General features: G+C 40.7%; 1 protein-coding gene across 1 annotated transcript; it reads right to left on the minus strand.

Annotated features, from left to right (window-relative positions):
• Positions 1–526: 526 nt before the first annotated feature.
• Positions 527–8,624, minus strand: CISD2 (CDGSH iron sulfur domain 2). The gene is made up of 3 exons (XM_021531458.4): positions 8,463–8,624; positions 2,572–2,783; positions 527–935 (listed from the first exon to the last, which is right to left on the minus strand). The coding sequence occupies exons 1-3, from the start codon at positions 8,563–8,565 to the stop codon at positions 846–848; spliced, it is 405 nt and encodes a 134-aa protein (XP_021387133.1). The 5' UTR covers positions 8,566–8,624; the 3' UTR covers positions 527–845.
• Positions 8,625–13,581: the final 4,957 nt, after the last annotated feature.

Below are 13,581 nucleotides of genomic sequence, written 5' to 3' on the forward strand. Positions count from 1 at the left end.
TTCTGACTTGCCTAAATAATTCTGAATGGGTAACAAGCCAAGAGAACACCTCAGCTCTGCATCCTCAGTTCTGTCTCTTAACCCATTCATCCCTTGAAAATTCCCATTGCAAAAAGTAGTGACTATAGTGCAAGGGAACTTGCAGGAGGCAAATTTGTGTTTCCTTACCATCAACACAGGGGCTGAAATACAGGGGTAATGGTGGTGGGTGACCTGCTCAGTAGTTTGGTTGATATATATGGCCTGGAACTGCCAGCACTCCACCTGGGATGCTGTGTGAAACTTTCCAGCAGTGTGGGCTTTGTCTGAGCTGAGCTGTTTTCTCTAAGACCAACAAACTGCCCAGTTAGGCACTACACAGGCCAGACGTTCAGCCTTCATGACTCAACACTGATCTGCTGCCTGAATATACATTCACAAAGGAGGAAGCTGATATCTCTTTCTCCCCCACTTAAGTACACTTAAATTTGTTGCTGAAAAGCAAAGTAAAACATGATTTCTCAGCAGAACAAACTCAAGAGAAAAGTGCACTTGAAATAGTGACAGTTTTATAATTGTATGCTCATACAAAAAAGGCTTAGTTGTAGAAAGTCAATTTATTATTGAAATAAACGACTTATTTACAGAGCTAGGTACTTTACAGTTTTACAAAGCAGGCAAAATTCTTCTCAGAATAAGGTACCAAAACAGCGACAAATTCGTCACTGTCTAAATGCAGTTTATTCCAAAAAGAAATCTACAGCAATCACGAAACTAAATCATACCAATCACGTAACAAAATGCTGTCTCTTGCAACTACAACAGTATAAAAGACTTTATCAGTCATGATCTAGATTACACATCTGCTATACTTCTTTCTTCTTGAGTATTAGTGGACCTACATTATCTCCTGTTAATTCATTGTGCTTGTTGTGGGAGCCATCACAGACGGGGAACTGAAAAAAAACCAAACACAAGGAATTAGCATAATTCAGTACAGAAGTTGCATGGTGATTTTTGTGTTTCTTCCTATGCCCTGAATACTCTGGTAATGTTGCTAGTTCCTCCTGTGATGTCCTGGTTCAACGTCAAACTCCCTGTCTCCTATCAGACACAGGATACTAAGGAAACCTGCCGCACTCCCGCCCCGGTTCCCTTTGTCTCAGCCCCGGCTAGCTCTCATCCTGGGGCGAGGGCGGGCGATGGAGGCACCCTCCGCCGCTCCCAGCTGGGGTTTGGAGAGTGCCTTTGTGGGTCCCGAGCAGCGCTAGCAAGCCTCACGGTGGTAAATGAAGAGCGGATCCTGCTGGGGGCTAAGTCCGAGTTTATTGTAGCCCAACGGGGCCAAATATCCTAGAACGGTGCCAGCCAACAGGAACAAGCACAAGGTGCTTGCACTGGCTTATAAACTGTAAGGGAGGGGTATCCAACGACCAATGGGGATAGGGATAGGGGGTGGCTCCGGGATGGGGGGATATGGTGGGGTCCAATGGGGGAAGGATATGGGGGGAGCCCCAGGTCCTTGCCCAATCACCCGGTGCCCTGAGTAGAAGCTTCTGGATGGATGGGAAGGGGCACCGAGTGATAGACAAGGCACCCGGGGGGGGTAAAATGCCTCTTTCAGGGTGATGGATAGATACTGGGAAGGCGGGAAGGGCGGACAAGGCGGGAAAACTGGGGATAAACCAAGTTGCACACGGGGGTACAAAGGAATAATACAGGGATAATAAAACATATACATAACGCAACTCCACAGAAACCAAACACAGTTAATGGGTAGCTAAGTTTGTGAGATCCTAAAATAGCTGTTCTTAGACACAAAGAAAGGGACAAAGCCTTTTCCATGAAAGAACAGCAAACAGCCGTCACAGCTACAAATGGATTTACTGTGCAACTAGTAAGAGTGCTCTTAATAGATTTAGTCATTTGCAACTAAAAAGTACTTTTTTAAGAAAAGCTGAAATACTTTGCTGAAGTGCTAAGTCCAAAGTGAGAACAGCTGAGTTAAGCTTCTTCAGTTCAGGGTAGACTTTTCTGTTTTTATTAAAAAAAGGAAAGCATTTGGTCCAGGGAGAACAAAACCAGAGTGTGGTCAGGACATTCAAAACTGAATCAGGAAATGAAAACTGAGGCAAGATGAAATGCACTCATTTACATCTAGTTGATTTGGGGGATATGGAATATCCCAACCAGTCATCTCACTGCTCTGGACCAGATGGCAATCACCAACACAGGCCCAGCCTTATTTTCATTCTAATATGAACAACTTTCTAAGCATTGTTTTTTACAAAATAAGAGTAGTTATCTCTTAATTACTTGCAATGTATTTCCAAATAGTAAAACAGGTTTGCTTGGTTTTGTCCTACTCACATGTGGTCACTCCCTAAACATTTCTAGAAAAACCCTACTGTGCTTCTTTCAAGTTTCTACAGTTGCTTGCTTCACGTAGACATGTTTTGCTATTCTACAAAGTTCAGGAGCATGTTCCAATTCCATACAAAGGCAACAGCTAAACACAGCAATACACCACCAAAGCACTGCTAAAAATATGCAAGTTTCAATCTCTAATCCTACAGTAGCACAACGTCTTACCGTCTTTGAACGCCAACACCTGCAGTAAGCTTTAGTGAGGCACAGATCTTCAATGTTTATCTCATTCACTACTTTGGGATTTTCCTTCTGGATCTTGAGGTTAATCAAGCTATCCTTCTGCTGTTTCTTCTTGGGGAGGAAGGGACGAACAGCAAGGTAACCGAGCAAGGCCAGCACGCCCAGGAAAGGCAGTAACCGCAGCCATTCTGAAACTAAAGATAAGGTGGTAGATTCAGGGTGGCTTCTGACTCCACTCCAGGATGCTGCAGCATCAGCTACTTTCACATGGCTTAGGCTGAGGGTATGAAATGGGGCTGCTCAGTCAGCAGGACCCTCAGGGCAAACAAGATTCCATTGGTGAGTCTCAAGGGAAAAAAAAAATATTTAGATTAAGTCCTAGGATTTACTCCAGCGAAAGTAAAAATCTGACTCCTAGAATTTAATCTGAAATTGAATTTTATCACCCTAAGAGGATGATTCAATGGAAGATAATAAATACAAAACAAATAGATTTACTGAAATGGGCAACCCTAAAACACTGGCAAAACCTTCAGAATCTTTCTGGTTTTATTTTTCAGACCTGTGTTTGCTCAGGGATATGCAACCAGTTTCTACAAAAAGGAGAAAGAATGACACCTAAGATCAGTAGGGCAAGTCACAGAAAATTGCTTTTTACGAAGGTAAGGAACTTCTTTCAAGTACAGGTAAAAAAAATAAAAGTATCCACTGCAGATCTGGCTGCCCTATTATAAATCATTATAAATTTTCTAGGCATACTAGTGAGAGAAGACTTACTAGACTTTTTAAGAAATATATCAATAATTGGCATTTATCTATATATAATATTTTTAAAATTTAAATATATATATTTATATATAAAATGTATAAGGTGGATCCACTTTTCCAGCAAACATGCTGTGGCAATACTCTAGTGCAATTTAAATACTGTGGTACACTAAAGGTTGAGAACATTTTTCTGAATTTCTGAAGAATATATTAAATCTAAACACTCATACAAAATAGAGTTTAAAAATACTTTAGAAGAGAAAGAAAAAAGTATAACAAGCTGGAGCACAAATAGCTGCACAAGCACCTTTTAGACAAGACACTAATCAACTTACTCTTCTAAATTATTTAGGATCAGAATATAGTAAGATTTTGTTCTACAGTTTGTTCATTGAAATTAAGATGTACAAGAAAGAAAACACAACAGAGCAGGCTAAGTCTGCCAGGTGGGTTGTAGCCCTGAAAAAATACATTATTCTGTATAGCTTTTATCTGTACTAGTAAAACACATGATTATAATACTTCTAATACTAATACTTCTCCAGTGGATTTTTCTTAAAGATTTAAATTCTCTGGAACCAGACCATGTAATGAAAATAATTTGTGGGATTATTTTTTTGTTCTTTGTTGCCTTTGATGTGACAGCCACATTTAGTGCATTTATCTGGAAATGCATCACAGCTGCATAAATGCTAAAAGCACTGCAAGAAGTCTCAGCAGTCATTTCCCAACTGCACATGCAGCAGTCCCTAAAAATCACAATTCACTATATTCACTAAAACCCACTTCAATATATTAATCTCTGGTGCTCTTTCCTTAGTTCCTCCAACAAACTGCAAGCCCTAAATAATAATTAACACTGAGATATTTAAATGTTTTCAGCTGCAAGGAATCCTGAGTTCCTGGACAGCAGTGCCTGTTTGCCTTTTCTAGCATTACTTTTCTGGAACATTCCATCAATTCCATCAGGAATCCAAAAACATTTTCTGACCTTACCTGAAGGACTGACTTGGAATGTATTTCAAAAGAGAGGAAAAATATTTGGTCACTAAAAAAAATTTCCAAACTTTGTATTTAACCTGTTGACAAAAATGTGGATCTCTACAAAGCTACTCCTCTGAACTCCAAGACAGAACAGGCATTCCAAGAGGCAGGAATTCCAGGACCAGGCCATCTGTCAGGTGTGTGGTGAATATAACTGGGCTAAAATTGACACACAAAAAGGACACATCTCACACTCTCATACAGCATCAAAATCGGAACAGTGGTCATGTCTATGAATGGCTCACAGCCAGCTGGGTTCATACAGCTGAAGGAGGAATGTGATAGCTGTAACCTCTGAGAAAGGAAATTAGAAATAAACATGAATAGGATGTACAAGGCTATAATTTAGGATGGTTATTACTTAATATTTGTACTAAGATAACTGTTGATAAATAGTTTTATCCTCACTAGCCAGTAAATTCTGTGCTTACTTCTAACCTGGGAGTCTCTGGAAAGCCCCCAGTTTCATTCATGTGTACACTAATCATAAACTGGCTTGTTATTGCCAAAAGACTGCCAGAAGCTCCTGTGTTTAAACTGAAAAATCAATGTGATCATGTTCTAAGGCATGAGCTACAAGACACTGTCAGAGATCTTTAGGCTGGGTGAGCAGGGTTGGGAAAAACCCTTCATCCACACTAATGCAGTGATGCCTTCCTACAATTGCAGACTGCTCTGGTTTTGAAGCCATGCATACCTTTCTGAAGCAGATGTAGGGCAATTCACAAGACTTTATTTTCACAGCTGACAACTCAGAATTCAGCCATTACACTGATTCTGGAGATTCTTTATCGGTTCTGCTGCCTGGGGAGAGGCAGATTTTGGAGACAGAAATGAAGAGTAGTGTATGGAACAGGTCAGTCTTCAGACTTGTGTTAGATAGAGACTATTCCCAAAGTTAAGTCCTGGAAAATATCTGAAACCAGAGAATTCCAAGAAGCTGAGCCAATGGATATTTTCAAGGAGAGGTGGTCTTAATTTTTAGTCCAACAGTAACATGTCCAAAACCAAAAGAAATACATATACTATGAACAAAGGTACACACCAGGCACTGAGAGGAAAAGCAAAGCAGGTATTTCCTGCTTGTCTTCCATCAACTACTCCTTTGGTATCTTTGACTTATGTTTCAGCTACTTTTTGTGGAAATAACCCTATGCAGACCCAAAAGCAGCTTCTTACAGTAACAGCTCAAATGCAAATCAAAATTTTAACAAGTAATAACTACCAGTCAAAAGGAATATTGGAACTGTGTCTAAACTAATGACATTATTCAGGAAAATTTGAAGTACTTACTAATTACATTCTCTTCAGGACTAATAGGCAGATCTTTCCTGGTTTTGGTTGTTTGCTATTTTGAGGTGAATGTCTGTGGCATTTTAATGACACCTTCCAGGACAAAAAGCAATGCTGGCATGAGACATTACTGCTCATTTCACTGAACTTGACAATGGAAGACTAAAGAAGCAATGACAAGACACAGAAAGAGGCTTCTGAGCAGTACAGTGTGATATTTAGATAGCCACTTTCAAACCCAAGGTCAAACATTCTTTCCTTCCTCCCTCACTGCTTTTACCTTCAGGAGGTATGCACTGGATATTAACAGTCTTTCTCTTCAAACAAGCAGTTTTTCATTCCGGTTTTGTAAGGTCACACCATACAACATATGTCCAGATCTTTAACCAGCACACTATACAACATCCTATAAAAAAGTCAGGGTGCTCCATATATTTTTGTTCTGTTGTTTCTAAAACTGGTGCACTACAGGAACTGCAGTTGCATCTGCCTGCAAGCTAATAAGAGTTTATAGAAGCAATGAAAGAGTTAAGAAAAGACTGCACTGTTCCAAATCTGGATTCTGGCCTGCATTTGCAAACAAGATCTATGCTGCCCAGTGTTTCATACTGCTGGTCCCTGATTAAGTTCATTAGATGCCACCAAAGGGCAAATATTAATGCACTTTAAATGTTTTTAGACCAGTGTTATCTCACTTGCAAAAAAGGAGTAAAGTCTGCCATTTGCCAAAGAATATACTTTGTAATTTGTAATAGCAGCAAACACAAAAGGTCACATTAATTTTCTCTATTGCCTAATAGTCTTTCCCTAATGACAATTCAATGCAAAATAACCCCAGCACTGGGAATCCCCTGCTCTTAGAGGATTGTAACTTTAGGACAGGACAAAGACCACAACAACACAGAAGAGGCAGCACTTGCTCAAGCAATCATTTTCTCAAATGAAACTTAAGACAACAGCTCTGCGTGCAAGTAAGCACACAACTCTTCAACCAGCCACCACGTTTCAATGACTTTGAATAACCTTTACACCCTAAGAGATTATATTTTTTTAATTTAGGTGCCTAGAATGCAGTGTCCTACACTATACTTCTCACTGTGTTGCATTTACCCTATGCCATAACTTGAAGCACCTGTACAGTTTTGCTTTTTTTCCTCCATTTTCATTCATATTCACCCTGGGTGGAAGATGTATAAGCACGGTGGAAGGTACCAGTCTAGCTTACTATTGGAAAAGAATGTAAAAATATAAAACTGTTCTCTCTATAGCTGTGTATTTTTAAATATACCTTTGCCACCCATTTTCAGAGTCCATCCAAAAAATCCCAAAGACCTAGAGGCAGTGGATTTTTCAGTTATTAAACTAAAAAATACTCAGCTCATTAAATCCTACCAGTTCTCCAAAGCAGTTTCTGACTCAGCTCCTTCTTTTGTTTGAACTTTTGTTTAATATTTTTTTCACATGTTTGGTCTACACTTAAGAAATCAGTTATTTGCTTCTTGTCCTCTCTCCAAATTCAAGGAAGTACCCTGAAGTCAGTGGGGTAAACAGTGTGACAGTTCTCCCATGCTGATGACACTATTTAAAAACCCCAAAGCCCTGATTTTGGTCTACAGGCCAAACCTTAGAGGTTTTCAGAATAAATCATATTACTACTGTGCACTATAAGTACAGAAACTGTACAAATAAAATCCTGTTGCAGAAAGACATGGTTAGACAAGTGAAGCAGTAAGATATTAAAATATTACTAAGCTCAACAAATTTTAAGTCATGTTGTGGTTACAAGGGCAACTGGCTTCATTAGTAAACTGCCAAATACTAACAGGAGAAGCTGCACTGTTCTAGAGTTTGTTTTATCCTCCCCTCCCAACTTTGCAGCAGTAGAATTTCCCTATTTGGTAAATATAATTAATAGCTTTTTCATATGAGAGAGTGCTTGTGGAATAAGAATAGTTAACTTAAAAGAGATTTGCTCGTTCTTGAGGAAGACAATGATACTTGCAGCTCACAAGCAGCATAAACATGCTGGAAAAAAGGACTGCTCAAAGCCAGCTTTAAATAAACTGAGCCTGTTCTAAATTTAACAATTTTCTGACACTATTACAGTCGTGGTGTTAAAGATATAAGGTTGATTCTGCACTTTGATGCTTCTACTCTCTGTGGAGTGCTCTTTCCTTCTTGTCACCGAGCTAATGCTGTCACTTGACACTGCCTGTGGGCCCCCAGAGCCTCGGTGTGCAAAGCACTGAGCACCCACAGAAGTCGCCACTTTTCTTTCCTGTTCACTGTCACAGGGCTACAATCGATGGACTGGTGTTTCTACTCCCTCACACAAAATACTTACCAAAATCACTAAACTAAAAAACTACCCTAACTTTATCTTTGTGGCAGGTTCACAGAAAGAGATTTTTTTTTGTTTAACTCGGTACAGATGCTGTCTGTGACCTGTGAAGAAGACGAAGAGGCGGTGCTTTCGGCCTCCGGCTAAATCCCAGTCCGTCTCGGCGCACGGCCTCTGCTCACCGGCGCTGGTTCCCAGAGGAATTCCAGACGCCAACATTTTACTCTGTCCCTGCCCTTCATGCTGACGGCTTCCCCTGCCCCACATAGCCCCTACACCTCCTGTCGGGCCATCCTCCTGCTGCAGCAGCTCAAGGTTTGGGCTCCCCCGCTCTGTGACGCGGCCGGAGCGAGGGGTGAGAGCGGGGTCCCGGGCAGCACCGACCGCGCCGCCGGGGCGGGAAGGGGGTCCCGCTCGCCCCTCCTACCTGTGAGGCGGATGAAGCCGCCGACGCTCTCGGGCAGCGGCAGGCGCTTGAGGTACGCGGGCAGCTGGACCTTGACGATGCGGGCCAGAGTCTCCAGCACCATCGCCGGCCTCTCCCGCCGTCCTCCCGCGCGCCGGCCCGGGCTGCGCCCGCCGCGCACGCGCCGAGGGGCGGGGCCGCGCACGCGCCCGGGCAGCCCGGCCCGCGCCCCCCGCGCGCCGCCCGCGCCGCCAGGGGGCGCTCCGGCCGCCAGGGGGCGCGCGGGAAGGGACGGGACATGAGGGACTGTATTTAATCATATGTGGCTTATGCTTTACAGGTTTTATGTAATTACCTGTCATCACCCTGCTGGCATTCAAGTTGCATTTCGTGTTAATGGTCTTATAAATATTGAAGTAAAAAGATTTAAAGTTTTTCTTCATATGAATGAGGTAGGATAACAGTGCTGAGAGGTTAAAATTACAGGGAGAGGTCCATCCTCCTTGTGTTTGGCAATAATTTGCACAGAACAAGACCTATCACGTCTGTTTGTTTGTTTGTTTTCATTTTATCTTATATCTAGGAGATGTAATTTTTTGGCATAGAAAATCCTCCCTCTATAGGCAGATGAAAAAGTGGGAAGCATGTAGCTGTTCTGGGTCAGTTTAGACAATCCATCCAGACCTGGAGATTCTAACATCAATCCCTTGGTTATGACAACACCGTTTGGTTCAAGGTGCTTTGCTATCTTAAGTGAATCTGTCAAGTGCTAGTAGCATATAGCACAGAGCATGAGAAGGAAAGCTGAAGCAGCACAATCCTACAAGACCTGTCTCCTTCCTTACGTGATCCTGATTGAAGCACAGTTCTCTCTCCTCCTTCAGTATACTGAAATCACACAATATCTATCCAAATCAACTGTGTACTTTTCCTGCTGGAAAATACTGGAAGCTAAGTTTAGGATAAATCAATTTTTTTTGTGCTTCTGGCCTATTACTTTTCTACCTGTGGCCCTACATAAACATTTCCTGATGAATCATTATCTTTAGCTAGTGGGAATATTCCTGTGATCTCAGAGTATCTAAGTTCCCTACCTCACATAAATTTATTCATGTAATGACTGTCTGATGTCCTAAGATGATTCCTTCTTGTCTAGGTAGATGCCAGCTATTAGACAGGATAATGAAAGAGTAAAACATTTGGTTATTCCTGTAAAAATTGTACATCAGATGTCGTGATGTGACCTCCTTTGTGAGACTTTCTGAGGGAAGAATACATAAGGTAAATACTCCAGCTCTAAATCAAACAACTTCACACTGAAGTTGAGACCCTCTGTCCTACTCTCCTCCTCTCCAGATTCTTCTGCTCTTCTGGATGCTGGGAGCACAGGAGACATTTTGGGGAAGCTCCCGAGCCTTGCTGTGCTGCCTTTGATCAGTGCTGCATTCAGCACACTGCAAATCAATCTGCACATACTGCAGAGAGGAGCTGCTCACCCTGTGCCCCTCCTATTGTGTAGGGATCAGCGGACACAAGTCACGGATGGGTTTGGTATATCAAAGTCTGAAAGTCACAGATTATGGCAAACTTATAAAGAAAATGAAACCTGACTGAGATCTTTAACCAAAGCAGAAGCAAAATGTGGTCTTTAGAAACCCAGTTTGAACCAGAGTACAGGAGATGCATGTTGACCCTGCACTTTGGCTACAGACTTCCTGTTTGCTTTAAGGTGTGAAATGTAAGCTTCAGGCTTGCTCAGTCCTGCAGGAGATAACTGGATTTTACAGAGTAATACATCTTTAGGCACCACATTATGGGTTCAGAACTTAGTCAATATCAGGAGGTTTAGCAGGCAGCTGTGACATCTTCCCTCTGTTACACATGTTTAAAACCCTATGTGGACATTATTATTCCAGAGGCAGATTGCTTCATTAGGATTTTATCAGCATATTTTTCAACTCAAATATCAATATTGTTTGGTATCTAGAAAATTGTCTTACTTTTTTTTTTAGGTAGAGTAACATGCAACAATTTGTTCTTGTACATTTAGTTTAGTCTGTGAGCTGTTCAAAAGTAGAGATTGCCTCTTGCTAGAGATTGTTTCTTGCTAAATTTGGCCACTGAAACTCTAGTATTGGGAGGATATATAGAAGTTGCTGTAATAAAAGAGCAACACAAAAAGCCCAAACATAGATATTTGAACTGAACCTAGGTCACCTGTGTGGAAAGATTAATATTGCTTTCAGCACTAGGTTTCCTCTATCACTGGGATTTTCCACCTAGCAAGAACATTAGATAAAATGGAGCATGGAGGCCACATGAAAGGATAGCCATCCTTAGGGCTAGCTCAGGTCTTTGACATGGAATTCCCCAAACACTGCCCAAATGAGAACCAGCCCATGCTTTGATAAGAATGGTAGAAAAGTTTGTGGTGCAGATGATGTTTGGCAGAATTTGTTCTCGTCACTACAACATAGCTATACTGGTCCCACTCACAGCAGAAATAAGAGTTGCCTTCAGCATCCACAAGCTGGTTGGTCCTGGTCCAGCAGAGTGAGGATAGATGAAAAGAATCTGTTTGTGTAGCTCCTTATATTACCCTTTGAAAATTGCTCTGTTTCCCTCTGCCCTTAATTCAGCTGTAAAATGAGATAATATTTACTGATCTCCTTAGAACATGTGAGATTTGCAAAGGAAAAGAACATTTATAAATTACATATATTTATTTTATTTTACCAAGTACACAACAGTAAGGATAAAAGATAAAAGGTTCTGAGGCAGCAGACACACAGTTCTTACATCAATAAAACAAACCTAAGTAGCACAGTCATTTGCTCAGTACTCTTTCATGGTATATGAGCTTTTCTATCAAGAGGATGTCTGGTGTTGTTTCTACCAACAATGAAAATGGTAGAAACTTTCCTGTAATTGGTATTGCCATTTTCTAAATTGTCCACCTAGAATAATGTCTGCAGCAGGCTAAAGGTACTACTGCCAACTAAAAGGGCTGCCTTCTGTGATCAGCAAACACAAGTCTCCTGTCTAGGAGGAACCTAGAGCTCTCCCTTTGTATTTGAATCATTTCACAGTGGGGTGTGATTAGCTGCTGTTCCTGCTGTATGCAAAGATCTCTCTCTCTCTTCCACTTCCCCAAAAGCAAGCAAAATCATTACACCCTAAAAGAGCTGTAGGAACTCTGATTCACTTCCTGCATTATCTCCATCAGCTAGTTATGCAGCACTGTCAACATCCAACTATTAAATAACTGAATCTCAAAAACTAAGCAGACTGGCTTAAAACTGGATATAAGACCACATAGATACAGTTACTTTCCTGTATTTTATGCATAATAACATTATAAGCAAGTTGCAATTGCACTGCACACAGGTTAGGTTTTTATTTCATATTTTTACATCCAGAGGTTTAGATGCCCAGAGAAGAAAGCTGAATGTTATGCTTTCACTTGGCTCTGAGACCTGGCACCTGAAGTGGCTTCTGCTGGTGTTTATTGAAAATAGTTACCTGTCCATGGTGGGCAAAGTGTTTGAGAGAAAAATAAGTCAAGGAAACAAATCACATTTATAGCAAAATCAGTGGGGTAATCATGTTATAGCATAATGTTTATATTATAAAATTACTACTAAATGAGCAGGCATTACTTTGTAATCTAGCTAATGTTCAAGAATTTTACAATGTAGCCATTATGTCTTGAAAGGAGGTGCTATCATAATTGCCTAAGTAACTGCAGTGTCCCACTAACAGCATGTGTTATTGTTGGATTTTTTAAATCCCTCCAGTTTAGAATGGCACTTATTGTTGGAGATTGTAGGGAATTAATTTTGAAGAGAATGGCAAGAAGAATGTAAAGAAAAAGTGCAAGATTTCTAAGAATTGCATCAGGTTCAAACATGGCAACTTTTATTTATTTGTAAAAAATGCCATGCTTTGATCTCTGAGCCATGTGTTTAACACTTTAATTCCTTTCTTTGATTGCTACTGCTGGAGAGTGGGAAATGTTACCCATGAGTTGGGTATAAAACAAAGTTGAATAAATCTCCAGCTCAAGAAAAAAATAAGTGTATTCAGTGCTAATTTCCCAGATATCCCCAGCCAAAGTTCAGTTACTTTCTACTTACATTGTAGGGGTTTTTCCCTACAGCTGGAGCTGTCTTTTTATGAAAGAAAAAGACCAGGTTGTCACTGGTAGTGGTTTCTACAGCTACTCTAACAGCTGCAGAAATAGCACAAGATGAAATTAAGAATATCCCCTCTGTTACCCTGAGTTGAAATTGCATTTATTTAAAGTACAGAAAGCAACAAGTTGTATGACATGAAACTGTTGTAAAAAACATCAGTCAAGTAACACTAACAATGCACAAGCAAGTGCACAAAATTTCATATTGCAATGAGTTTTAAATTTAGACACATTACACAAATCACCTAGTTTTTCCATCCACACTAGGTAGCTGATCCAGTACATACTGCTTGTGAGGATTCAGAATGATCTGATTGCTGGTCGCATACAGACTTGCATACATTTGGAACTTCATTGGCTTCCAGGGAGCTGCTATTTCACAAGTTTTACTCAAATCAGAGCAAGTATCTTTAGGATTCACTAATATGTTCATAAGAGACCAGATATGTTATTGATTTGTAGCAAGTTCTGCCTGGTTTGTTGCAATAAATCAGACTGCAAAATCCCTGATTGTCCCCTGGGAGGAAGCTGCAGTGATGGAAAACAGATACATCCTCCCCTTCACTAAAGGACCTACAGAGGACAAAGCTGACATAATCTGGGAAGTACACACTGTTAAATGAACAGATGTGAAGTAAAACCACTATCAAAACACTCCAAGCTGTGCTCATTATGGGAATTCTGGGGACAAGAAGCTATATATATATATATATGTCAGTATATTCTCAGCAGCAGACCATTCTCCTTTTTAAACTGCATTGATGAGTGAAGACTGTCTATTCTTGGCCAGATACTTGAGGATATATTTTTTTCCCTTGGTACTTTACTCCCTTGGCATAAGAGCTGTCACTGAAAGATATTTCCTTCATTTTGGAAGGCAAAGGTGAGAATGACACAAGACTAATTCCTGTGACGCAATATGCATTCTTTGGCACCAGCTAATTA

Source organism: Lonchura striata, chromosome 4, assembly GCF_050655825.1.
Source record: "Lonchura striata isolate lonStrDom1 chromosome 4, ASM5065582v1, whole genome shotgun sequence".
Lineage (NCBI taxonomy): Eukaryota > Metazoa > Chordata > Aves > Passeriformes > Estrildidae > Lonchura > Lonchura striata.